Consider the following 26823-nt stretch of genomic DNA (forward strand, 5'->3'; position numbering starts at 1 on the left):
AAATACAAATACAGTATTAGTAAAAATTAAAACCTTTTCTTTGACCTAAAAGTTACTTTTTTCTTCACATTAAAAAAATTAAAACATTTAGTGGGCCTCTAAAAGTTTGGTGGCTCTAGATAATGTCCTCACTGTGCCTAATGAATGTATCAGCTCTGGCCTGAATGTAAGTTTCCTATGTATAAGGACTTAATTTTTGTTTACCTTGTACCTGGAAAATATTGGCACATAACAGGCTTTCAATAACGTTTGTTGATTTGAATGATAAATGCCTAAGTAAAAATAATACTTATCTGATCCCTAAATATTTGTATTTTATACGTGCACTCCTCAGAAATCACAACTGCATGAATAATAAAGCCAAACTCACCTTCTCTTTGTATTCAGCCTCATATCTTGCACAAGGTTGTTGGGTAACATCCGGGCCATTGAACTTGGATATTCTTAGAAGAAGCTGACGCTGTGCATACACCAGGAGTGGTGTCACTTGCTCTGTGTATCTCTCACTAGAGAGAGGTAGAAATACATTAAAAAGCAGACATTAGTTAAAATGCATTTTTTAAATGGAAGCTTGTCCCTATACCTCTGAAATAAATAATACATTATATGTTAAAAAAAAAAAAAGAAAATAGTAGGAGGGTAAAATAAAGGGGGGGACATCGGAGGGGAAGACAAACCATGAGAGGCTATGGACTCTGAGAAACAAACTGAGGGTTCTAGAGGGGAGGGAGGGAGGGGGATGGGTTAGCCTGGTGATGGGTATTAAAGAGGGCACATACTGAATGGAACACTGGGTGTTATACACAAACAATGAATCATGGAACACTACATCAAAAACTAATGATGTAATTAACATATGGTGATTAACATAACATAATAAAATTTTTAAAAATAAATAAATAAATAAATGGAAGCTTGTCACTTTTTTTTTTTTAAAGATTTTATTTATTTATTCATGAGAGACAGAGAGAGAGAGAGGCAGAGGGAGAAGCAGGCTCCCAAGGAGCAGGAAGCCCGATGCGGGACTCAATCCCAGGACCCTGAGATCATGACCTGAGCCGAAGGCAGACGCTTAACCATCTGAGCCACCCAGGTGCCCATGGAAGCTTGTCACTTTCAATTGCCCTCACAGCAGTACTTACTGTGAAATTGTATTGAACTGGATAGCAAGTGATACCAGTGTTTCCCATTTTTCCACTTGATACAAAAGTTCCAGAGATTTCAACACAAAGTTATGGATCCATTTCAAATCAACCACATTTACATCATCCAAAAGATGCTCAAAATCAAGGCTAGAACCACCATTATCATTTTTAATATTTCCATAGCAGCTTGGAACACTGAACTCCCCTTTTTCTTCAATAACCTGCAAGTAGCACATGGAAAAAAATGTATTTTCAGATTTCACTACACATTTTTTTTTCTGAAAACTGAATGTGATAGAAAATATAACAGGAAAAGAACTGAAGATAAAAAAATTTTAAATGTTTTTATTATGCAAATCAAAGCTTGAACACTGCTATTCCAAAGAACTTTCTATGATGATGGAAATGTGCTATGTCTGTGTTGCTTGATACAGTAGCCACCAAGCATGTGTGGATATTGGAGCTACTGAAATATGACCATTGCAACTGGATTTTTAATTTCATTTAATTTTAATTTAAGCTTAACTTTATAAAATAGCCACATATGGCTAGTCATTACCATATTAGACAGCACAGACTGAGGTCCATACTTCCTGGTCCACAGTCACTACCTATGTAAGTAAGCACATTAAACATATAAGATAAAATTTTGAAGAACAGGTTTTAGTATATGCAAATTATTAAGTTTCCATAATACACTGGTTACATTCATCAGTCTGTGGCATAATATGTCCAATTCCCTGATACAAAGGTCAAACCTATGGAGAAGGAAATCTTCTAGAAAACCCTGTTTTTGCCTAAGTCAGAGGTACTATGTAACTAATGTATTCATTTCCCAAGAGTCCCTGATGCATCTGTGTATATCCTTAGAAATTCTTGAGAAAAAAAAAAAAAAAAAAAACCCTTAGATCCACCTATAAGCCAGGTTGCAGCCCAACAAATAGTTGGGTAACTCAAGACCAGCCCCTCTTAAGCTGGTGTTACTATTAAGGGTAATCCACACATAGAGGACGGAAGGTACCAACCTTCCTCTACCAAGTAAAGGACAAATATCGCTAACAAGATTCATGGTCCTTGAGGTTGGAAGAGACCTAGGAAGTCATCTGGCTGTGCAACGTAATATGAATGCCTAAAGTCAGTCTTGTATAGGTGTGAATAATAGGTGTGCCATATGTGACCCATGTGAATTTCCCTCCTTAGCACAGTCACTGGCACATGGGACATACTCAATAAAGGGTAGTTTCCATTTTGTTGATGTTATGAGCTCCACCCTTCTACCCACTGATTCTACAGTAAGACCTCCAGCAGCCCAGAGCTGCATAAAGGGTTCTCTCCATTAACTTGACTTCAGGGTTCCATGTGGAGGCATTCTTGGCCTTTACTCAATCCTCTTGGTGAGTGTAGAAGAAATCAAGCCTGTCCCACTCAACTTTTCCAAGATGACTGCTCTGTCAGAGCCTGCCTACCTATAGGATGACATATTCTTTCTTCAGACATGGGTAAATTTCCTGGGTCCAAATGAAATAACTTTCCTGGGCCATCCATGAAGAAGAGGGTATCTGATATCAGTTAGTCATGCTTATGCCTACATGGTAAGTTTACTTCTGGGATGAAGGAGAGGGAAGCCCTCTGTGGTTACTATATCTTCCAATATAGCTTTCATCAACAACAAAGCTGACATTGTATTTCCAACCATCAAGAGAGAAGGAAAAAAGTATTATCTATTTACTTCCTAATTTTGGTAACATTACCCAACAATATTGAGAAATAAGCAGCACTGGCATTTGGGGATGAAAACAGCATATGGAAAGTGAAGTTTCTGGCATGGTCAAGACCAGTCTTTATATTCTGAAGATTAAGTATGGGCCATGTGTAATTTAAAAAAAAAAAAAAACCTTTTATTAAAGAAAATTTCTAACACAAAAGCAGAGAAAATAATATACTGAGGCCCTATGTACCCACAACCAGCTTCAACCAATTATCAACTTTTGGGATCTACTTGGTTTAATCTGTACACATACCCACTTCCCCCAGTATTTTGAATTACATCCCCCAAATTATATTAATCTATAAATACTTCATCATGTGTCTCTAAAAAGACAAGAATTGTTTTTACAGAAACATAACCACAATAATATAATCCCACCTAACAAAAGAAATTAGCAAAAAAAATTCTTCAAAACATTATTGAATAACTAGTGTTCACATTTCCTTTATACCTTATAAATTTTTGAGTGCATTAATTTGGAATGGGATCAAAATAAGGTCCAAACATTGCATTTATGTCTCTTGAGTCTTTTTTAATCTACAGGTTTCATCTTCTCCTTTTTCACTTCAATTTTTTTGTTGAAGAATCCAGGTTGTTTGTCTTGTAGAGTTTCCATGGTCGGAATTTCTATTGTTGCATCCCCATGGTTTCACTCTAAATGTTTCTCTGTCCCCGGATCTTCTGTAAATTGTTGGTTAGATTTAAATACTTGCCCTGCTTCCAGTTTGATTTATTTTTTTCCAACAAGTATACTTCACTGGTGCTGTTCATCCCCCCATGAATTCACAAAAAATTGCAAAATCCTGATATTCTAATTTCAACATTCTTTCTTCAGTTATTACCTGAAAGTTCTATAAAGAAAAATTTCTCTTCCTTGACTGTTAATTATTTGGTTATCCTCAAGTATAATTCACATAGAAAAGGTAATCAGCCTTTGTTTTTTCCCACCAAGGAGTCCTATTTCTTTTATTGGGAAATGGTTTTTAAAGAACCCATCTGGGTGCTCAGAGTTGTTACTTCTTTTTTGAGTCTTTTGAATTGTTTTGACATCTTTGTAAAATATTGACCATACGTATGAGTCTGTTTCAAGAGTCTCTTTTTATCCCATTGATATGTTTCTCTTTATGCCAATATCATACTCTTCTAATTACTACATCATTGATAAACCTTGAAATCAGGTAGGGAGTTCTCCAAATTTGTTCTTTTTAAAGATTTTCTTGGCCATTCACATTTCTTTGCATTTGCTTATAAGTTTTAAAATGAACTTTCAATTTATACCGAAAAAAAATGTCTGTTGGAATTTTCATTCGAATTTCCCTGAATCAATAGATCAAATTGGAAATAAATGATATCCTAGCAATATTAAGTCTTTTGGTTCATGAACATGATATATCTCTGTGTCTGTTTAGATCTTAATTTTTTTCTGCAATGCATTATAATTTTCAGTGTAAAAATCTTACATGGATTTCCTTAAATATATTCCTAGAAACTTGATATTTTGAATGGTATTTTTAAATTTTCATTTCCTAGTTGTTTTCTGTTAGTACAAAGAAATTTTTTATATTGACTTTGTGCTATTTTGTTTATTAGTTCTAGTAGTTGTTTTATAGAGTCCTAAAGAGTTAGAATTTTCTATGTAAAAACTCATATTATTCCCTTCCAATCTGCATGCCTTTTCTTTCTTTATCTGCCTTATTGTACCTGTCAGGATCTCTGGCATGGTATTGAGCAAAAGTGGTATGAACAGACATCCTTGCTTTGTTCCCAATCTTAGAGGGAAGCTCATAATATTTCATCATTAAGTATGATGTTAACAGTAGATACTACTTTCTATCAGGTATTTCTAGTTTGCTGAAAGTCTTTAACATCAATGACATTGTTTTTGTTTTGCTTCCAATTGTATTAGTCTCTTTTTATTCTTTTGATAATGTCTTCCAGAGTTAACTACTTCTGTTTGTAGGTGATGAAATGTATAATGATCCACTTCATATTTGGTACTCTATGAATATGGTCTTTTCCTTTACTTCAACTTAGAATTAAGACTTGTAATTCTTGTTGTTGTTTTTTTTAATATACCAGTCCCAGAAGTAGTTTTCCCTGTAGAAGTTATCTGAACACAGGCTTATGCTTTCTATTTGTGGTCTACAACCAGGCTCTATCTTCTCCAGAACACTGTAAGACAGACTTAGTTTAAATACATATTAAATTAAGAGGTATTCTCTCAAATAAGTTTAAATGCATTTTATTTTTAGGCAACCTACATGATATGGTTTTTTCTTTTAAAAAAAAAATGACTCCACTCCAAATAAATCAACATTAAAATAAATGAAGAGATCAAGATGACATCACCCAATTGTCCAAGTCCTGATGTTGTGTAGATGTGTGAAAAGCAGCAGCCAGTTACGATGACAGGTGATAGATCTAAAGTAATTGCCATTTTGTTAACATTTTTTCATTTATAAACCATCCTTAAAGAAAATCATACATAGGGTCGCACCATCCTCACAGTAGTCCAGCAGAGCAACCATGCCATCTGAATTCATGTTTTCACAAATAAAGAACTGGTAGTTTTGAATTAGCAAAGATGTGCTTGATTTGTCTGCAGCCTCTGTTATAAAAGGTTTACACTTTCTGATCCCTGTTCTTCAAGTTTGCCTTAGACTGATTTCCTATAATCTATGATGTACTTTTCGGAGGCTTCATTTGTGAAGCTTGTTTTCTGTAAGTAATGGTTCCCGACAACATCAACACCAATGATTACTGTGCTTTCAGTACCTTCGCCTTGGGGGCCTTCAACCAAGTCCATTTCCATCAGTGGTACCTTCTGTCCTACTATTTTCTCCCTCACCTCCAGGCACAGCTCATTTGCAACCTCCTGAATCTTGTAGATGTCAGAGAACATCTCATCATGACTGATGAGGTCCAGGTAGATAATATGACGACATCCAGAGAAAGAGAACAGCAGCCCTGGCTTAGCAGGAACCCAGAATTCAGAGCAAGAGCAATGCAGCTAGAGCAGCACTCAAGGGGAGGGAAAGCAGGTGGAAAAAGTGATATCAAATTTTGTAAATGCTTTTGCTGTATCTATTTCAATGGTCATATAATTTGTCTCTTTTATCCTGTTAATATGGTGAATTACCTTGATTGATCTTTATTTTTTTTTAAGATTTTTATTTTTTTATTTGAGAGGGCACACACGAACAGGGGGAGGAGCAGATGGGGAGGGAAAAATGGGGGAAAGAATCTCAAGCAGACTCCACACTGTGTGCAGAGCCCAACATGGTGCTTGATCTCACCACCCTGAGATCACGACCTGAGCCAAAACCAAGAGTTGGACGCTTAACCAACTGAGCCACCCAGGCACTGCTTGATTGATCTTTAAATGTTAACCTTACATTTCTGGGATAAACCCACTTGATCATCATTTGCATAACTATAGATATTATAGACCTCATTTGCATATTTTATATATTGCTGGGATTGATCTGCTAATATTTCATTAAGGAGTTTTGTGTCTATGTTCATGAGGGATATTGGTTCATACTTCTCTTTTTGATATTATCTGTCAGGGTTAAGCTGGCTTCGCTTCTGAAAAAAATTTTTGTGTATGATTTTGTCCTTTTATGTTTGCTCGAATTCTGCAGGGAAATATTCTGGGTATGGAGTTTTCTTTATCTCAAAGTTCCTAATTATAAATTCATTTTCCTTAATATATTTTGGGCAATTCATTTTTTCTATTGCTTCTTGTGTCAGATTTAAGCTGTGCTTTGTGATAAACATGTCCATTTCATTTAAAGTTATCAAATTCATTAGTAAAAACTGATCATAATATTCTCTCATTTTTCTTTTAATAGCTATAGGATCTGTAGTTATATCTCTCTTTCATCACTAATGTCAGTTATTTATGCTTTTCTTTCTTTTGTTCATCAGTATTCCTAGGATTCTGCCAATTTTAATAATCTTTTCAAATGATTAATTTATTAACTTTATTAATTTTGTTGTTTTATATATAAATTATTTCTGCTCTTATTCTTTCACTTATTTTCTTTGTTCTTTTTACTTACTTTGGATTGAATCTGTTCTTTTTTGAGCTCCTATAGGTGGACACTTAGATAACTGATGTTATATCTTTCTTCTTTACTCTTAAACATTTAAAACTGTTAAGTTCTTCTACATACTGGTTTATCTGCATCCCACAAATTTTGATATGTTGTCCAGTTTGAAATATTTTTAAGTTTCTCTTGTGTTTTCTTCTTTTATCCATGGATTATTTAAAACTGTGTTAATTTCCAGATATTTGGAGATTTTTCTTCCTAATTTCTATTGGTCTATTCATAAGGTAGGGGTCAGAGAACATACTCTTCAAGATTTCAGTCTTTTAAATTTTATTATGACTTATTTTTTGACCCTGCATATGATCCATCTTGGTGAGCACACCATATGCACTTGTGCTCTGTTTCTAACCCTTTTATGTGTACTGCACTTCAATTCTAACACTACCTACCTAACCAGAATTAAGGTCAGACTCCAAGAGTTTAAAGACTTAGTCCTCCACAAGACTGCCCTTATTTCAGATGTCAGCCACAAGTCTCAGGTCACCTGCACTTCTGACTGAACAGCTATAAATTTAGGGGTTTCCATAGCCCCCTCAGATTCAACAATTGGTTGTCATTCACTTAAAACACGATACTTAGGATCACAGTTTTATTATAAAGGTACAACTCAGGGACAGCCAAATGAAGGAGGTACATAGTCCAGAAGGGTCCTGGATAAGGGGGTTCCATGTTCTCTCCCCATGGAGTCACCCAACACATCAATGCTTTCACCATTCTGGAAGCTCTTCATGCTTTGGGTGTCCAGAGTATACTCTGAATCTCTCTCATTAGGAGCATACACATTTATGGTTAGTATGTCTTCTTCATTAATTAAGCCTCTTCTCATTATAAAATGTCTCTCTTTATCTGTCAAAATACTCCCTGATTTAAAGGTTATTTTATCTAATATTAATAAGTCTCACCAGTTTTTTATGTTTACTGTATTATTCATGGTATATCCCTTTCCACTGATTTATTTTCAATCAATTTCTTATATTCAGAATACTTCTCATGTGGCCAACTATTACATGTCTTTCTTTTTATCCAACATACTTTGCCTTTTTTTTTTTTTTTTTAAGGTTTTATTTATCCATTTGACAGAGAGAGACACAGCGAGAGAGGGAACACAAGCAGGGGGAGGGGGAGAGGGAGAAGCAGGCTCCCCGCAGAGCAGGGAGCCCGATGTGGGACTCGATCCCAGGACTCCAGGATCATGACCTGAGCCGAAGGCAGTCGCTTAACCGACTGAGCCACCCAGGCGCCCCATACTTTGCCTTTTGATTAGGGTGTTTAAGCCACTTTTATTTAATATAGTAATTGATATGATTGGGGTAGATTTATTATTTGCTATTTGCTTTCTGTTTTGCCTGTATGTTTCTGTTCCTGTTTCTTTTTTTATGCCTTCTTTAATTCATTGACCACTATTTAGTTTCCACTTCACTGCAACGGCTTTGTAGCTCTATCTCTTTTTTGGTATTACTCTAAGGGTTATTAAATGCATCCTTAACATATTACATTCCACTTAGAGTTAATAGTGTACTACTTTATAAAAAGTGTAAAAAACTTATTACTCTGTCTTTTGTGCTACTGTTTTCACATATTTTTTGTCTGGAAATGTTATAAATTCCATGACTCAATGTGCTTCTGTGTTTATTAAATTTCAATGTGTTTGGGTTATATCATGTTTGCATTTTTTCAATTTTATTTTCATGTTTTAAAACGTAGTGTGGTAGATTTAAATGGCTGCAAATTCTACCAGATCTGGAATAATAGAACAAGGACAGACAAAGCAGTGAAGTAAAGAGCAACTGACAAGCTATATGATCTCTCTTGGGGTCTGTTTCTCTGTCAAAAAAATTGCCATGAGGATTAAAACCATTACAGTTAGTTTATACAGAAGCTGGAACTCAGTAAATGCTACTTTCTCTTTCCTTTAAAAAGTTGAATTTTCAGGCTAAGATATTTACAATTAACATCAATGTGAGCTATGTATTGTGAACCAAATAATAATAATGAAGCAAATGAAATACAGACAAACCAAGTAAGAACCTCAAGGAAAATATTAATTTCTATTTATCTCAAGGTACATGATAAAAAGCATTTATTAATTGGATGCAGTAAAAATAATTACCCAAATGCCCTTACCTTAATAGAATTGATATTTTGTAGTTCTATTAACATATCAATAAGTAATTCTGCTCCCAAATAGAATGGCAAAACACAGGTACAGAGGAAACTATCCTGGCTAATAGGAAATGTTTTATACATATCCACTGCTTGTTTTAGAAGTATCTGCAGCTCCTGAGTAAAGTTCCAAAGGGCCCGAGAGCAATTCTGAAGCAGAGTCCAATAGCCACCACGATGAGCAAGAACCTAAGACAAACACAACATTTAAAAAACCCCAAAGTTGCAAAAGTTAGAGATCTCTGAACAACTTCATCTTTCTGCAAAAATTATGTCAATAATAAAAAATAACTAACACCATTTATTATGTGTCACTTATATCATTATCTCAGTTAATTCTAACAATAGCTCCTATGAAATAAGTGTGCACTAGTGTTCTATTTAATTTACAGATAAGGAAACACAGGCATGGAGCTAACTTGCCCAGGGCCATGATCTACTAAGTGGTTAGCTAAGATTTGCACACCAGCAGTCTGACTCCAACATTTCCATTGTTCTAGATTCTAGGAATGTGGCAATTAGCAAGGGTAACTAGGTCTGCCCTCGTGCTGCTTCAATTTGTTAGTGGAGACTGAACACTAGGTAAGTGGACAAATGAAAATATAGTTTCAGGGAATAATAAGTATCATAAAGAAAAATAAAGCAGAAATGAGTCAGAATCTGACAAGCATGAAAGGATATGCCCTTTTTGACGGGGGTGGTCAGGAAAAAAGTCCTCTCTGAGGAGGTGACATGAGCAGAGACTTGAATATTGAGTTGAGCAAGTCACAGGAAGGTGGGGGAGAGAGTGTTGGGAGGACAGCATTTGAAACTGAGGGAGCAGCAACTGCAAAGGATGGAGGATGAACTTGAGGGACGAGAAAGAAACAAGCTCAGTGCTTTCAAGATCACACAGAGGAGAGTGGACTGAATGAGAGCAAGATGAACTGAGTTCCAAGAAGTGAGCAGGACCCAGACCTTCCAGGGCCCTGAAGCTGGTGGAAAGGATAGGATGCAATGCTCATGGTCATGGGGGATGATGTGGGTTTACTTCACATTTTTCAAGAAAGCACCCTCTCCACAGAGAAAATGGGAACTCAAGTGTTCTAGAAAGGATAGATTTCCTCTCAACTCTTGAGATGTTTGAAGTATATGCCATTCCTGCAATGAGAAAAAGGAAACTAATTTCTTTGTAGCTAATGATTCTGATTCTAAGTTTAATAATGTAGCATATAATATTTAAGAAAAGAGAAAAGCATTTGAGAGAAGACACAATTGGCTTGTAGAAACAGGGGGTCAGGGGCCAGGAGCAGGATTTTCCTGTGGCCCAGAAAGAGTGTTCCCTGTGCTAGAGGGAATAAAGGGGTTTATGGTACCCCAGGCAGGAGCAAGACTCCAGAGAGGAACCACTGGTGTCACCACCATAGAAGTCCATGTACCATATGTGGCAAGAAAGTGGCAGAGGAGTATCTGAATATTCACAGAGATTGTGTAGACAAGGACAAAGGCCACCTCAGCTCCACACCAATGGATGGCTTATGACTAAAGCAGCTTACCCCTCTCCCTGACAACCTCACAATGTGTAAATCTTCAGCACTATGGCAAGCAAACCTCAAAAATGATTGATGTGAAACCCAGGAAATTTAGTTTCAAAGTTGAAACTAAAATTATGGATAGTAAGTAAATAAATACATCTTACATGCTCAAACTAATGGCCTGAGATTTATGTCTACTAATTTAGCAAATTAGAAGGACCACCTTACCATTGCTCTCCTGCAATATAAGAAGATTTTCATAAAATGATCCAATAGACTCAAATTTGCTGCTCGATCCTTTTCTTTAGCACTAAGACCTGACTGAGAGTCTGAATCATAACCTGTTTGTGTCTTGGATACATTTTCATCACTCATTCTGGAATTAACAAATGTGGAAAATTCTTCAGCATCTACAGTACAAAAATAAAGTATAACATTATTGAAGACAGAAAGTTCCAGAAGACACAGGTGATAAGCATCAAATGAGTAATTAAGATAAGAAACGCTATATAAATTTGGAGGAAGGATGGGATTATCATGGACACAATGAACCAAGGAAAAGTTTCTAGAGAAGGAGGCATCTAGATTAGGTCTTAAAGGGTGAACATGGTTTAGCTATGCAGAAAGACTATGGAGAACATCATTCTGGGCAAGGGTGATGGCCAAAGGAACAATGCAGAGGCAGGAATGTCATGTTTTCTGAGGGACCAATCACAGAATCCCACTTAATTTCCCCCTAAATAGTCCATTCCCAGGACACATACACTAGAAGGTGAGTAGCATCCCCTGAAGTTAGGCAGTGCAGCTACCATGTCCATTCATTATCCTGTTGGTGTGATATAAAACCACAGATTTCTCCTACCACAAACCTTGTCTTAGAACTTTGCATTAAATAATAAGTCTAAATAGCACAGTATTCTATTGGTGATTCCATGGGAGGTCTTAGGCAACTAGTTAAAAAAAAAAAAAACTCAAGCTATATATTACTATCTACATACAAAACTTGGACTCTGTGTCTAGGGAATTTACTTTCAAATATTTCAATATTCATAGTATAACATGAAGGTACCAGTTAAAGCCAATCTACACCCTAGAAGAAATCAGAAAGCATATCAAGTACCTCAAATATGAATCAACACTCCTGGGGCAGTTACCCAGCATATGAAGTATTCTGATCAGCAATAAGTTACATAGCACTTAAAATACCATTACTAAAAATCTACAAAAGAGGGTTTCTAATCGCATGAAGATATTAGAAATAAATCCTTCTTTGTGAAATGAGTGGTATTCAAGATAGGTGATTGCTTAGGAATAGTGTCATCAGTTGTAGCACCCCGATCAAGAGCCATGTTCACTCGCATTTCACCACCCCCCTCAGTGAGTCTCCCGTCACCTGAGCAGATGACAAGAATATTGGCTGGTCCTGCCATTCAAACAAATATTATTGCAATAACCTTGGAGTAAGCTTTCATGGAAGGTGCTGGTTGGAGATCCTAAGGCAAGAGTAGACTCCCCTGAGGATAAAATCGGTACTATTAAACAGCTATAGGACAGTTTTCATGCCGGTTGCATCAGTATGTGTGGTGGAATTTGTTCTGAAACTTACTTCTGCTAAAATATAACACCTGATATCAAGTCTTCACCTATCTTGACAATAGGAGGCTACCAACATTTTAAAAAGAACGTTAGGGGTGCCTGGATGGCTTAGTCAGTTAAGTGTCTGACTCTTGATTTTGGTCCAAGTCATGATCTCAGGGTTTTGAGATCCATGCTCAGCATGGAGCCTGCTTAAGATTCTCTCTTCCTCTCCCTCTGCCCCTCCTCACCACTCTCTCCCTTTCTTAAATAAATAAATAAATAAATAAATAAGACATTGTATTTGGTGAACAGCCAAACTGGTTTAGGTTAGAATATACCACATATATTTCCAAACACATATCATAAAAATATAGAAAATTTTTAAAAACGAGAAAATAAGGATCTCCTACAAAATACCACAACTCAATTAAATTCCTGGGTCATTGGAAAATGATATCTGTACTTCTGTGTGTCTGTGGAGTGTGTGTGTGTGTGTGTTCATGTGTGTGTTGCATCAGTGAATAAGAATATAGAGGCAATTTGATATTATATATCATAATTTTTTATTTTACCTGATGGTAAGTTGGCCTTTCTTTTTTTAGCTGTATGAAGGAAATCAAGTATCAGTTTATAGTTTTCTAGAGTCAATTTCGCCGTTGGTAATACTGTTCCTGAATTATATAGTGAGAATATATTAGGATCACATGATCGGAAACTGCAGGGGAGAAAATATCATTAAAAATATATATATAAACAAAATTGAATTGAATCTGTCAAATATAATCTACTTTAATTTTTAAATTATTTGTGAGTTAGTGTTTCCAAAATTTGGATCATAACATATTCTGGCACTTAACCAAAGCCAAACAATTTCCCATTAAATTTTAAAATTATACAATGTAATTTTGCTCTTAGGAATTTCAACAACAATATCTATTTCCCTGAAAGGGCCCTTGAAAATGGGAATGACGATCTACACTCATTCTGAGGACTCTGAAACAATAATTTATGTCAATTTAACCTGATTCAAACACAATTCAATGAAGATGCCTACTATAAAAAGCAATGTGTCCACAATCAATGTTATTTCTTTTATAAAATAAGGTGTAAGCATGCGGTGCCTGGGTGGCTCAGTCGTTAAGCGTCTGCCTTCAGCTCAGGTCATGATCCCAGGGTCCTGCTCAGCAGGAAGCCTGCTTCTCCCTCTCCCACTCCCCCTGCTTGTGTTTCCTCTCTCGTTGTGTCTCTCTCTGTCAAAAAAAATAAATAAAAAATCTTTTAAAAAAATAAATAAATAAAAATAAAAATAAAAAAATAAGGTGTAAGCAGTAAATAATCCTCCACCATAAATAAATAAATAAATAAATAAATAAATAAATAAATAAATGGAAAATACATACATACATAAATATTGAGTATGTTTTAATGGTTTTAGTAAAATTGAATTTAGCACCAAGTTAGCCTGATACAAATTTGGTCATTATCTAATTGCTATGCTATTAAGTAATCATGTCTGAATGGTCAGGCATGATTAGAATTTCAGAGAATTCTCAGTGTTCAGAGGAAATTTAAGAAGCCCATCCTATCTGAACCATTCTCCTCTCATGGCTTCATGAATGGGTTACTTTGCCAAAAGCCTTCCCTGTTGGTCAGGCAATCTAACTACTTCTTTTTTTTTTATTTAATTTTATTTTGTTAAGTTAGTCACCATACAATACATCATTAGTTTTTGATGTACTACTATTTAAATGCAAATCTGGTCTAGCCTAAGGAAAGAGAACTATCTGGAGATGTTTTAATGAAGGTTCAATTTGGTAATGATTTTAACCAAAATTCTAAAGAAACAGAAACTGGTACCAAGTTCACCATGGATTTCACCTGCATATTTTATCACTGGATTATTGAAATAAATACCCTTTTAATTCGTACCCCTGTCACAGTCTCTCCTTCCTCCAATCCATTTGATATGTTGCTGCCAGAGAAATTTTTTATCATTGCCCTGCTCAAAAACCCTTAATAATCTCCCACTGTATATAAATTAAAGTTCAGGAAAAAAAAAAAAAAAAGAAAAAAAAACCCTCCATGATCTGGTACTGATCTATTTTTTTAAATTATTTCACACCATTCCTTTTAACTTACCCAAGATTCTGGTCATACCATTTGAGGTTCTCATCTTGTGTTTCCTACCTGGGCTCTGATTCATGTGCTTCCAACCACCTGGAATACCTCTTTCCCTATCTGCACATTTCTAAATCTTGCCTATCCATCATGAACCAGGCCAAGTGGTCCCTCCCCATGAAAACTTTCCTGTGAGTTTCAGTCAGAGGAAAGCCTTTTCCCAGGAACAAAGAAGATTTTGTGTATATTTCACCTTATACCATTATTTACAATTGTTCATTAACACTTGTGATCCACCCTGCCAGACTCTAACTTGTATGTCCTGCTCATCTTTTCATGCCCTTTGTGTCTACCTCAGTACCTTGTATCTAACAGGCGCTCAGTTGTATTTTTTTTTTAATTAAAGACTCTACTCACCTTTTTAATGATTACATAGTATTTCATGTTATGTATTTATCTTCTATTTTAGCTCCCATAACACTTTAGCCAAAAACACTCAAGAACTCAAAAGTGTCTTCTGAATTAATGATATAAAGTGTACATTGTATGAGAAAATACAATCTGTGTTTATAGAGCCTTAAAATATACCTCAAAATGAAACAGCTTTGTCTAATACCTAATAGCTACAGTTATTACACAATTAATATTAAATTTCTCTTGAAATGATACTATCTCCTATACAGAAAGCTATATTAACAAACATATTCAAGACACATGCAGATTAGTACTTCCTAAGTGCTTATATCCAGCACTTGTTTGGGAAAGATTCTGAGGCAAGAAATTAAGTAATATACCAATTCTCAGTAAAGAGAGAAGCACTCTGTAAACCTCTTTAAGTTATTATCAACATTGGATCCTTGACCATAACAAATAAAATCCATGCTCATGCTAAAAAAGTATCATTCGCTGGTAACATTCTATACCTGACCACTGGATGTGAAGAGCCAAATTTCATCTTCATACGTTCCCCTAGCTTCGTTAAAAGCAGGTTGAAGTGTGCACTTGCCAGATACAGGTTCATCTGAGCTCTCCAGGGCATCTCCTCAAGAAATATTTGATGGAACCTCTTCCTTTTCACAAAACTTAATATTATAGGATTCAAGTTATCCACCAGGAATCGATAGGCAAGTTTTCTAACATCAGTTCTCTTATTTCTGCCAAGGAGAAACAAGTTTTGAAATGACACAAGCTTCCAGATATTTAATAACGAACAATGATTCCAATTTGTATAAAATACACCAAGAAGTCACTTGACTGCCCTTATGCAAATGTTTCTGGCTTATTCATAATTTCCTTGGTGCTAAGAATGTGAAAGAGGGCAGTAGACAAGCCATGAGGATAAACAGTAAGGACAAAGACACTATGTATTGCCTTCCATTCTCTCTGATGTCTGTGTCCTAAGCTCTAACCAGACAACTTTTCTTTTTTTTTTTTTTTAAAGATTTTATTTATTTATTTGAGAGAGAGCAAGCACATGAGAGGGGGGAGGGTCAGAGGGAGAAGGAGACTCCCTGCCGAGCAGGGAGCCCGATGCGGGACTCGATCCCGGGACTCCAGGATCATGACCTGAGCCGAAGGCAGTCGCTTAACCAACTGAGCCACCCAGGCGCCCAACCAGACAACTTTTCTTTTCCATAACCAAAAGGCCACTGAGATTAGACAAACGAATTATAATATAATGTTCACATTCATCCCCTAACTTCAATATTAAAAGAAAAATCATTTCTCTGTATTGTTCCTTAAGGAAAAAAACAACGGAGCAAAATTTTTTCCAACATTAGACTACAGCAGAAATAAAATATCAATCAACTATAAATGAAATAACTTCATAAATCCATACTCAATATGCTCTGAAAAAAAACTAATTTCAAAATTTAGCTAATAGTTCATATTTTAAGTGCAGCATATATTCAGTTTGTTTAAAATTATTCCTATCAAAATCTCAAAGTCATCCAACTATTTTTATAGTTGCATAACTGTTTACAGGGCATGATTTGATTTCTTCAAAGTACTTTTTTTTTATGTTGACAATGCTGCTACCCCATTGGTCAGTGCCATTCTATCTGATTTATATTGCAGAAAGGAAAAAAAAAAATCTCAATTGCTAAGTGAGAGTATCTTGCTTGCTTTAATAGATAACGTGTCTGAATCTGACGCAACATGCGCACGCACACACACACACATGAGAAGGAAAGGAAGGTGGATGGAAGGTCAAATCTCCTCAAAAGGCCCAGGAGAGTTTGACAGGACTAGCCACATCTTCCCTGCACTGAAGGTGAGAGTCCAGGGAGAGAAGTGACAGAGGATAGTCTTCCTCCACGAATCTTGTCGAGGTAGTAATAGACCCAAGGGGCTTGGAAGGGACCGAGAGCCAGCCCAGAGGGTAGAGAATGCTTCTTCTTTTACCACCTGAGTAGTTCCTAATGTGCAGGGTACTCCATAAGCAGCTCTGTGTCTCTATGAGCCACAGATGTGAGCGGACCCAGCAGCCAGAGAGGAAGTTCAGGAGGGACAGTCAGCATAAATAAATGCTCAGTGATATGGAACCATAAGAAGAAGACAGAAACCTGAATTAGGAAGATATTAAGGAATCCAGTTATCACCAGTATATTCTAGCTTGAACAAATAAGTCAATATATTGACATTAACGGAAACAGGATTCCTACCATTATAAAAAAAAATTACACTTAGGGAAAGAGAAAACACTGGAAAGTATCTTGTGGTATGGAACGGAAACTGGACATATCAGTATGACCTTATTACAGTTTTAGATAGATACATAGATCTATTTAGGTGGACATAGCTATTTCCTAGTTTTGTCTGTTGAAAGGGCCTAGAAGCAAAGATACATCAGTAGCCTCCAGAACTTAGATTCTAAATACCAATTCCACTAAAAGGAATCAACTGGTTCCAGGGCTGGGACAGGGAAGGTACAAGATGAACATCTCATGGTAAATAAGAAGAAGCTCCAAAAAGTGATGGGGACATGTCAAAAAGACTAAAGAGCTAGGCTGAAAGGGCTCCAGATGGCCAAATCTGGAACAATTTGAGACTCAAAATAAATAATAATGTTAATTTGATAAAGGATATCCACAAAAACAAACCTACCACAAATATAATTCTTAATGATAAAATGTTGAAAGCTTGAAAGCTTTTCCTCTGAAATGGGAATCAGACAAAGGTACCCACTAATATCATTTCTTTCAGCACTGAAATAGCGGGCTTAGCAAGAACAAAAAGGAAGATAAAGGCAGTGGGAGCAGGGGGGAAGTATAAGGATTGAAAATAAAGAAGTAAAGCAGCTGTCGATCGTAGACAATATGATTGTATATTTATAAAATCCAAAATAACCTACAGATAAGGTATTAGAATTAATCAGTGAATTTATTAAGCCCACGGAAGACAAAGTCAATATACAAAAAATAATTCTATTTCTACATACCAGCAATAAACAATTAAAAATGAAATTCTAAAAAGATATTTCTAATAGCTTAAAAAATACCTAGGAATTAACCAAAGCAAAGATGTGCAAGACCTACTCACAGAAAATAGAAATTATAAGGATAATCTTACACTACCATATACTAAAAATTGTAAGGTACAGTTAAAATAGTGATAAAAAGGAAACATGTTAGCCTTCAATGTTTTCTGATTCAGAACAATCTCAACCAAATTTTCAATAAGTTTTTTGTATTTTTAAATTATCAAAATAATTTCTATTTTCCCCCATAAATTAATTCTAAATGTCTATCTAAGACTTTCAGATGTATAGGATCTTTTTGATTCTATCTTTTCAAAAATTGGTCTCTACTGTGTAAATCAATTATGGTAAAATGTGGTTTGTATGAGTCCAATATTTGAAAATTCTTGAGATTTGCCTTAGAGTCAATACTATAAATGTTCTATGTGTGCTTTAAAAAATAAATGCTTTTTAAAAAAATCCTCTAAAAAATAGGCATTTTCTAGTTGTTGGCTATTCACAATCTTTTTTCTCCTAAATTTAAAATCAGCTTGTCCATGTCCATCAAGATAATCCCAAAATTAAATGAGGCAAGTATCCTACAACTGTACATACTCTTACTGAAATATCTGTTCATGTTTTTTGATCATATTTTTTACAATTTTATTTTTAATTGTCTTTTGCTCATTTTCTAATCGGACTATTTGTTTTTATTATTCTTTTGAATTTTGAGAGGTCTTTATATATTCCAGATATAAGGTCTTTCTTGGATATGTGGCTTACAAATACTTCCCAGTATGTAGCTTGTCTTTTCATTCTTTTCACAGGGTCTTTCACAGAGCAAAAGTTTTAAATTTTGATGAGGCCTGAGGTTGTATGGTAAGCCTATGTTTAATTTTATAAGAAATCTCACAGTCTTTTCCAGAGTGGCTGTATCTTTTCACATTCCCACCAGCAGTGTACGCATGACCCAGTATTTAGTGTTATCACTATTTTTTATTTTAGCCATTAAAATAGGCTTTAATGATACCTTGTGGCTTTAATTTGCCTCTAATGGCTAATGATACTGAACATCTTTTTATGTGTTTGCCATCTGTATATAAGCAAAACTTTCAATATCTCTTCACAATATGACAATCCACACAGAAAACTTGTATCTATGAATAAATTATCAAGCCTATAGAAGATTGAATTGTTTACAAATCACTTAAGTTCCTATACAAAAAAATAGAAGCATTCAAAAATGTAATTTTAAAATACAATTTACATTAATACCAAAAAGCACCTCTTTGATGTAGCTAATAAAAGATGTATAGCATCTTTACGGAAACTACCATAAAAACTTATTGGAAGATGTAAGTACGTGGTCTATATACTAACAGAAAGAATCAATACGGGGGGGTGGGAGGAAGTTCTAAAACCAACCTATATAGTCAATTATATCTCTATCAAAACCATGAGTTTTTTGTGTTACTTGACAAGCTATTCCAGACCACTCTGTGGAAGAATATCCAAGACTTGTGTGAACATGGAGAGACTTGATCTATCAGACAACAAGAATCAACTTAATGCCAGAGTAAGGATGATGGTGTGATATTGACCCACAAAAAGATAAACAGACTAGGACAGAAAAGAGATCTCAAACCTGCATATATGAAAACTTGCTAAATGACAAAAGAGACAGTGGTGGCAGAATAGACTACTTGATAAATGGCTAACAATGGCTACTTGGTAAATGGGGCGAGCCAGTTGGGTACCTATAACAAAACTACAAGAGATGGGGAGGGGGACTCTTCCTCTCATGATTCACAAAAATAAAATACAGTTAGATGAAACTCCTAAATCTGGGGCGCCTGGGTGCCTCAGTCGGTTAAGTGACTGCCTTCAGCTCAGCTCATGATCTCAGAGTCCTAAGATCGAGGCCCACGTCAGGCTCTGCTCAGTGGAGAGCCTGCTTCTCCCTCTGCCCCTCCCCCTCGCTTGTGCTCTGTCTCTCTCTCAAATAAATAAAATCTTAAAAAGAAAAAGAAACTCCTAAATGTGAAAATCTAAAATTTAAATTCATGAATATACCTTTACTATCTTGTTCAAAAACAACAAAGAGAAATGGTGATAAATTTTGCTCCATTAAAAATTATAACTTTTGATTTTAAAAAGAAAACCTTTAAAATGTAAATAGATGAGCCACAAACTTGGAAAAGCAATAGTATCCAAACTTCTAAAAATAAATGAGAAAACAACAAAAGTTTTTAAATGTACAAAGGATCTAAACAAGAAGTGCTGAGAACAGAAAAACCCTAGGGTCTAATAAAAACATGAAAAGATGCCTAAACTCATTACTAATTAAATAAATAAAAATTAAAATAACAATGACATAAAATTTCACAACTCAACAGTCCATAAAAATTCAAAAATTTGATAATATCAAGCGTTGGTAAAGATGCTGAATAATGGAAACTTGACACACCACTGATGGAAATTTAAGAGCAACCTAGCAATAACTAATAATGTGAAAAATGTTCATATCTTGGGAACTATACTCTTCAATCAATGAGAGATGAAGAATACAATAAATGAAATTAGAAACAGGTTTGATTCAATGAACAGCAGGCTGGAAAAAGAAGAGGAATGAATTAGTGACCTAGAAGACAAAATAATGGAAAATAATGAAGCTGAACAAAAGACAGAAAGAAGAATTATACAACACAAGAATAGACTTAGGGAACTCAGTGAGTCCGTCAAATGTAATAACACTCATATCACAGAAGTCTCAGAAGAAGAGAGAGAAAGGCTGGCAGAAGATTTATTTCAAGAAATAATAGCAGAAAACTTTCCTAATCTGAGGAAGGAAACAGACATCCAGATATAGGAGGCACAGAGAAACCCCATCAAAATCAACAAAAGCAGGCCAACACCAAGACATATTGTAATTAAATTTGCAAAATATAGTAATAAAGAAAAAACCTTAAAAGCAGCAAGATAAAAGAAGTCCTCAACTTACACAGGAAAGTCCATAAGACTACCCAGAAATTTCTCAAAAGAAACTTGGCAAGCCAGAAGGGGGTGACATAATATATTCAAAGTACTGAATAAGAAAAATCTGCAGCCAAGAATCCTCTATCCAGCAAGGCTATCATATCAGAATAGAAGGAGAAATAAAAAGTTTCCCAGACCAAAAAAAACTAAGGAGTTCATGAGCACTAAACCAGCCCTGCCAGAAATATTAAAGGGGACTCTTTTGAGTAGAAAGGAGAGACCAAAAGTGACAAAGACAGGATAGGATCAGAGAAAATCTCCAGAAATGACAAAACAAGTAATAAAATGGCAATAACTACATACCTATCAATAATTACTTTGAATGTAAGTGGACTAAACAAGACCCATCTATATGTTGGCCATAAGGGACTCATTTTAGACCTAAAGACACCTGCAGATTGAAAGTGAGGGGGTGGAGAAACATTTATCACGCAATTGGATGCCAAAAGAAAGTCAGAGTAGCAATACTTATATCAGACAAACTAGACTCTCTGTTTTGTATTGTTTTTTTCCTGCTTTGTTATTTAGGGTAGTACCGGCCTCATGGAATGATTTTGAATGTGTTCCCTCTATTCTATTATTTGTAAGATTTTGATAAAGATTGTCATTAATTATTTTTCTTAAATGCTTGGTAGAATTCACCACTGAAACCAGGTGATCTAGAGCTTTTCTGTGCTGGGAGCTTTTTGATTCCTAATTCAACTTTCATTCTTGTTATTGGTCTAAGAAGACGTCCTACTTCAAGATTCATGATTCAATCTTGGTAACTTGCTTGTTTTTAGGATTATCTGGGTTTTTTCCTAAGTTATCTGATTTCTTAGCACGTAATCGTTTCTTTTTTTTTTTAAGATTTTATTTATTTATTTGACAGAGAAATAGAGAAAGAGCGCAAGTAGGCAGAGTGGCAGGCAGAGGGAGAGGGAGAAGCAGGCTCTCCGCTGAGCAGGGAGCCGGACGTGGGGCTCAATCCCAGGACCCCAGGATCATGACCTGAGCTGAAGGCAGCCGCTTAACTGACTGAGCCACCCAGGCACCCCTGTACATAATTGTTTCTAATAATCTGTTACCATACTATGTATTTTTGTGGTTATCTGTTCTATTTTTTTTCTCTTCTGTTTCTCATTTTGGTTTTTGAGGCTTCTCTCTCTTTTTTTTCTTAGTTGATGTAGTTAGAGCACTGCCAATTTTGTTTATTTTTTTGGAAAAACTGGTCATTACTTTCAATTTTATGTTATTGCTTATCCTGGTCTCTATTTTATTTATTTCTGATTTTTCTTTGTTATTTCCTTCCTCTGCTAAATTTCAGCTAAGTTCTTCTTTTTCTAGTTCCTTGTGGTTTAATGTTGTTTATTTGAACTTGTTTTCTTAATACGAGCATTTATAGCATAAAAAAGTCATAATTTAAATCAAGAAAATAAAGGAATAATCAAACAGATAGTAGGCAAATGCAAAGTAAGAGTGGTTCTATTAATATGTACATGTTGCTCTTAAAATCCAAATCATTAAACAGATAAAGACATTTTATGTATATAATGAAGATAAGATATATAAAGAATATATAAGAATCGTAAGTTCCTACTCATAAAAATAGAAGCTAAATATTTTACCACGATAAGCTTTATGGTTTCAGTTTTTTTGAATAAGAACGTAAGGACCACCAATAATGAAAAGTAATTTATGAACTGGTCTTTTAACCACCCTATCTAAACCACTCCTGCCACCACTTCCAACCAAGGCCAGTTACTCTACAGCCTATCATCCTGTTCACTTATTTTATAAAATGTATCAAAATTTTACCCTGTCTTGTTTATTTGTGGATTTACTTATTTACTGTGCTCCTGTCATTAGTATGTAAGTTCCCCAAGGGCAGTGATCTTATCTATCTAGTCCACCACTATATCCCTAGTTCCCAAAATAATTCCAACCACATAATAACATTTACTGAATTAATAAATCAGTCAATACCTTTCATGTTCCACCATTTCAGAAAAAGATGGATTTTTGGAAAAAAATTCTCTTAGAGTTTCCTTTCTTTTACTTCTTTTTCTTGGCAACAGTTCTATAGTCTTAATAGGAGAGATGACAAAAATGTTACAAATTAAATCTAAACTCTGAACACAATACAATTTATTCATACTCTAATGCTTATCTCTTGACATTGAAATACAGTGATTTCTTTATACCCCTCAATTAAAATTACTATCAAAAGCAACAGGGGCGCCTGGGTGGCTCAGTCATTAGGCGTCTGCCATAGGCTCAGGTCATGATCCCAGAGTCCTGGGATCGAGCCCCGCATCGGGCTCCCTGCTCAGCGGGGAGCCTGCTTCTCCCGCTCCAGCTCCCCCCGGCTTGTGTTCTCTTTCTCGCTGTGTCTCTCTCTGTCAAATAAATAAATAAAATCTTTTAAAAAAAAAAGAAACAAAAAAATTTATGATTATAAAAATATCCATGTGATAACTTAAGAATTATAATGTACTGGGACACCTGGGTGGCTCAGTCGGTTAAGTGTCCAACTCTTGATTTTGGCTCAGATCATGATCTCAGGATTGTGAGATTGAGCCCCAAGTCAGGCTCCACATGGAGCCTGCTTAAGATTCTCTTTCTCCCTCTCCCTCTGCCTCTCCCCCTCCCCACTTATACATGCATGCCCGCACTCTTTTTCTCTCTCAAAAAAAAAAAAAATTATAATTTTCTGTATAATAATAAAATTATCTGTTGATATTTCCTTGTTTCATATTATAATAAATTATAATGCGGCCAATCATCTTTAGATACATGAATCTCTTATTTCATTAACTTAAAAATCAAAACTCGTAAGACATTTACCCTTCCAATCTCCATTACTGCAGCTTTGAACTTCTTCAAAGGTTTGGTTGTCTTTTTACACAAAACATTATCCTTATATTTCATTCTTCTTATTCCAAGTAGGGACTCATTCCTCCTAATACAAAAAGATAAAGTCAGTTAAAAGGATCTGTAAGAATTTGCAAAACTATACCAAAGCGATAAATCTTTAATGAATGTTGTCACTGAAATGGTATGAGAAGAATATCCAAAATTATTTGTGTCTCGTGCATAAATAAGATTGTGATATTCCTAATAATCAAGGAATAGCTGGCCTCTTGAAAGAGCAAAATGTAAATCATACCATAAAATGTGATGAGAGCTGACGTGTGACATAAGAAAAACAGAAATGGCTTGAAAATAAAACATGAACATGTCCCTTTAAAACTGAAAACATAATTATGTAAGAGTGACCCTGGACAAGCTATCTTGCTTGCAACAGATTTCAGTCTCTTTGGTTCCATCATGTCCAGGCTCCTAGTCACTATCACCTTCTGGATACCAACAGGTGCTAAGCATTTTATATGCCTACAAAAACTTTTCCCTTTCCCCAATCACTTGTTGAAGTTCTTAATCTCATTTTTTTCAATCTGCCATGGACCCCTATGGTAATTCTTCAAATACTGTGAAGTCTCTTATTATCCCTCCTTCTACTGATACTTATCATTTATTTTCCCTGCAATTTATATATTTTCTAAAATTTGTATTTCTTTGAGTAAGTACTTGCTAATACCAGCAAATCCCTGCTTTCATTGGGGTGCCTGAGTGGCTCAGTCGGTTAAGTGGCTAGGAGCCTGGACATATTGGTTAAGTGCCCAACTCTCAGTTTGGGCTCAGGTCATGATCTCAGGGTCCTGGGATTGAGCCCCAAGTCAGTGCAGAGTCTGCTTGTCCCTCTCCCTCCCCCTCTGTTTCTCTCTCCACTCGTACTCTCTCTCTCTCTCAAGTAAATAAAATAAAATCTTAAAAAAAAAAAAAAACCCTGCTATCACATGATAAATGGGGTCCAAAACCTTAAATTGAATAAAATGTAGGGTCACATCAATACAAGGCTAATGAAAAGACTGGGTGAGTCTGGATAGCTAGTTACACTGGAGGTGGGGATCCACCCTCTGCGACTTGCATTTTGAAACTGGTTGCCTGCCGTTTTCTAAGCAGGTTGGTCTCTACCCTACCTCTCCTGACTCTCCCACCCCCCAGAATGCTTGAGCTGGTTGCTGTTATGGCAGAAAGAGATGGGAAGGAGAGGAGGTCACAGATAAACACTTGCCATCCTCCTATCCTCTTAACATTCGCCTCCATGCTCTGAAGAACTCTCACCTCCTGAATCAATTAAACTCCTCCACTTCTCAACCTCTTCACAGAATTATTCCTCCTAGCCTTTTATTTTGTTTATGGTATGTTATGAAAATGGTATTTTAAAATTTTTATGTAGTCAATGCTATCGATCTTTGATTTCATGGCTTATTCACTGTTTTGATTACTTATATTACTACCTTTTTCTAACGTGAAACATTGAATCCCAATAGCTATCTGCCTATTATTTCACAAACAGAACTCTGTTATACTTTATCTGATAATACAAATCTCTCTTTTGCTCTTTTTTTTTTTTTAAAGATTTTATTTATTTATTTGAGAGAGAGAATGAGAGAGAGCACATGAGAGGGGGGAGGGTCAGAGGGAGAAGCAGACTCCCTGACAAGCAGGGAGCCCGATGTGGGACTCGATCCAGGGACTCCAGGATCATGACCTGAGCCGAAGGCAGTCGCTTAACCAACTGAGCCACCCAGGCGCCCCTCTCTTTTGCTCTTTTTCATTTCTCAAATATTTTTCATTATTCTACACCATTCCGTAAAGCTAACATGATTGGAGTTACATTAAGCCAACAAATTAATTTGAAGATAATAGAAATTACAGTAGTCCATCTGCCCATCAAGTAATGCACTATGTCTCCATTTATTCAAGTCATTTTTAAAAATATATCTTAGTAAAAATGTTTGGTCTTCTTTTATTAGCCTAAGTCCCCTCACAAATCCTGATAAATTTAATCCTATGCTTCATAGAAATGGGATCATTTTTCCATTATTCTTTCTAGTTTATATAGGAAAGCTATTGGTTTTGTAGCTAGCTATCCTGTGGAATTCTGTTATTTCTGATAGTTATCAGTCAATTAGCTTAAGTTTAAAAAAAAAAATTATTATTTGCAAATACCAATCATTTTATCTCCCTTTCAGAGTATTTCACTGTGGAATTCATTTGACAAACATTTTTGAGACCCTATTATGTGATAATCACATGAATTCTAATCCTAATTTCTATTTCTTATTTTAATGCACTGGCAAAAATTTTCAGAACAATATTAAATGATAGAGGGAAAAATAAGTTTCCTTATTATAAAGCTTATTTTAACAGAAAATATTCTTCTAATCCTAGTTTGCCAAGAATGGTTGTTGAATTTCACCACATGACTTTTTAGCATTTACTATAGGCTCCTTTGCCTACCAGTGATAATTACATTTCCGGATTTCCTACTATATTTATATTGATAATAAGATCTACATTTTCAACACTGAATTTACAAGCTATTTTATGAATTTTTGTTTCTATATACTGCTAAGTAAGACTGATTCATAATTTTCTATTTTTTTAATTCTTTTTATAAACCTGTTAACAGAGACTCCTGTGATAAATTTACTAGCAAACTTTATACCCATGTACTGAAATAGCTTTATGTAAAGTAAAACTTATTTGGTTCCTTTAAGTATGAAAGAACTAGCCTTAAAAAAAATCTGAGCCATTCAAATTCTTTTTAATACTTCAATTTTTATAATTTAAATTTTTCCAGATTATCATCACTTTCAACTAGAAATTTCAAATTTATTCATATTAAATTATATATGCTGCTATCTAATGTTTGTTTAACCCCTTCCAAATTTAGAATTATTACTTCTTTGGATTACTTATATTTCACTTTTTCTTATTATGCTGGAAACTCACCTAATTTATTAATATCTTCAAAGAACCAGTTCTAGCAGTTATCAATTTTTTTTTTTTAAGAGAGTGAGCACGAGCAGGGGTGGGG

The 26823-nt window shown here is 35.3% G+C and overlaps 1 protein-coding gene and 1 pseudogene across 1 annotated transcript in view; both read right to left on the reverse strand.

Annotated features, from left to right (window-relative positions):
• CFAP54 (cilia and flagella associated protein 54) overlaps positions 1–26823 on the reverse strand; it is a 294732-nt gene that overhangs the window by 143042 nt on the left and 124867 nt on the right. Inside the window, 8 exon segments of the mRNA XM_044914733.1 lie at positions 371–506; positions 1143–1366; positions 9153–9380; positions 10934–11115; positions 12856–12998; positions 15325–15555; positions 22863–22963; positions 23724–23838. Of these exon segments, the coding sequence (XP_044770668.1) occupies positions 371–506; positions 1143–1366; positions 9153–9380; positions 10934–11115; positions 12856–12998; positions 15325–15555; positions 22863–22963; positions 23724–23838 (1360 nt within the window).
• LOC110578122 lies at positions 5355–7554 on the reverse strand (annotated as a pseudogene).

This window comes from Neomonachus schauinslandi, chromosome 5 (assembly GCF_002201575.2).
Source record: "Neomonachus schauinslandi chromosome 5, ASM220157v2, whole genome shotgun sequence".
In the NCBI taxonomy this organism is placed as follows: Eukaryota; Metazoa; Chordata; class Mammalia; order Carnivora; family Phocidae; genus Neomonachus; species Neomonachus schauinslandi.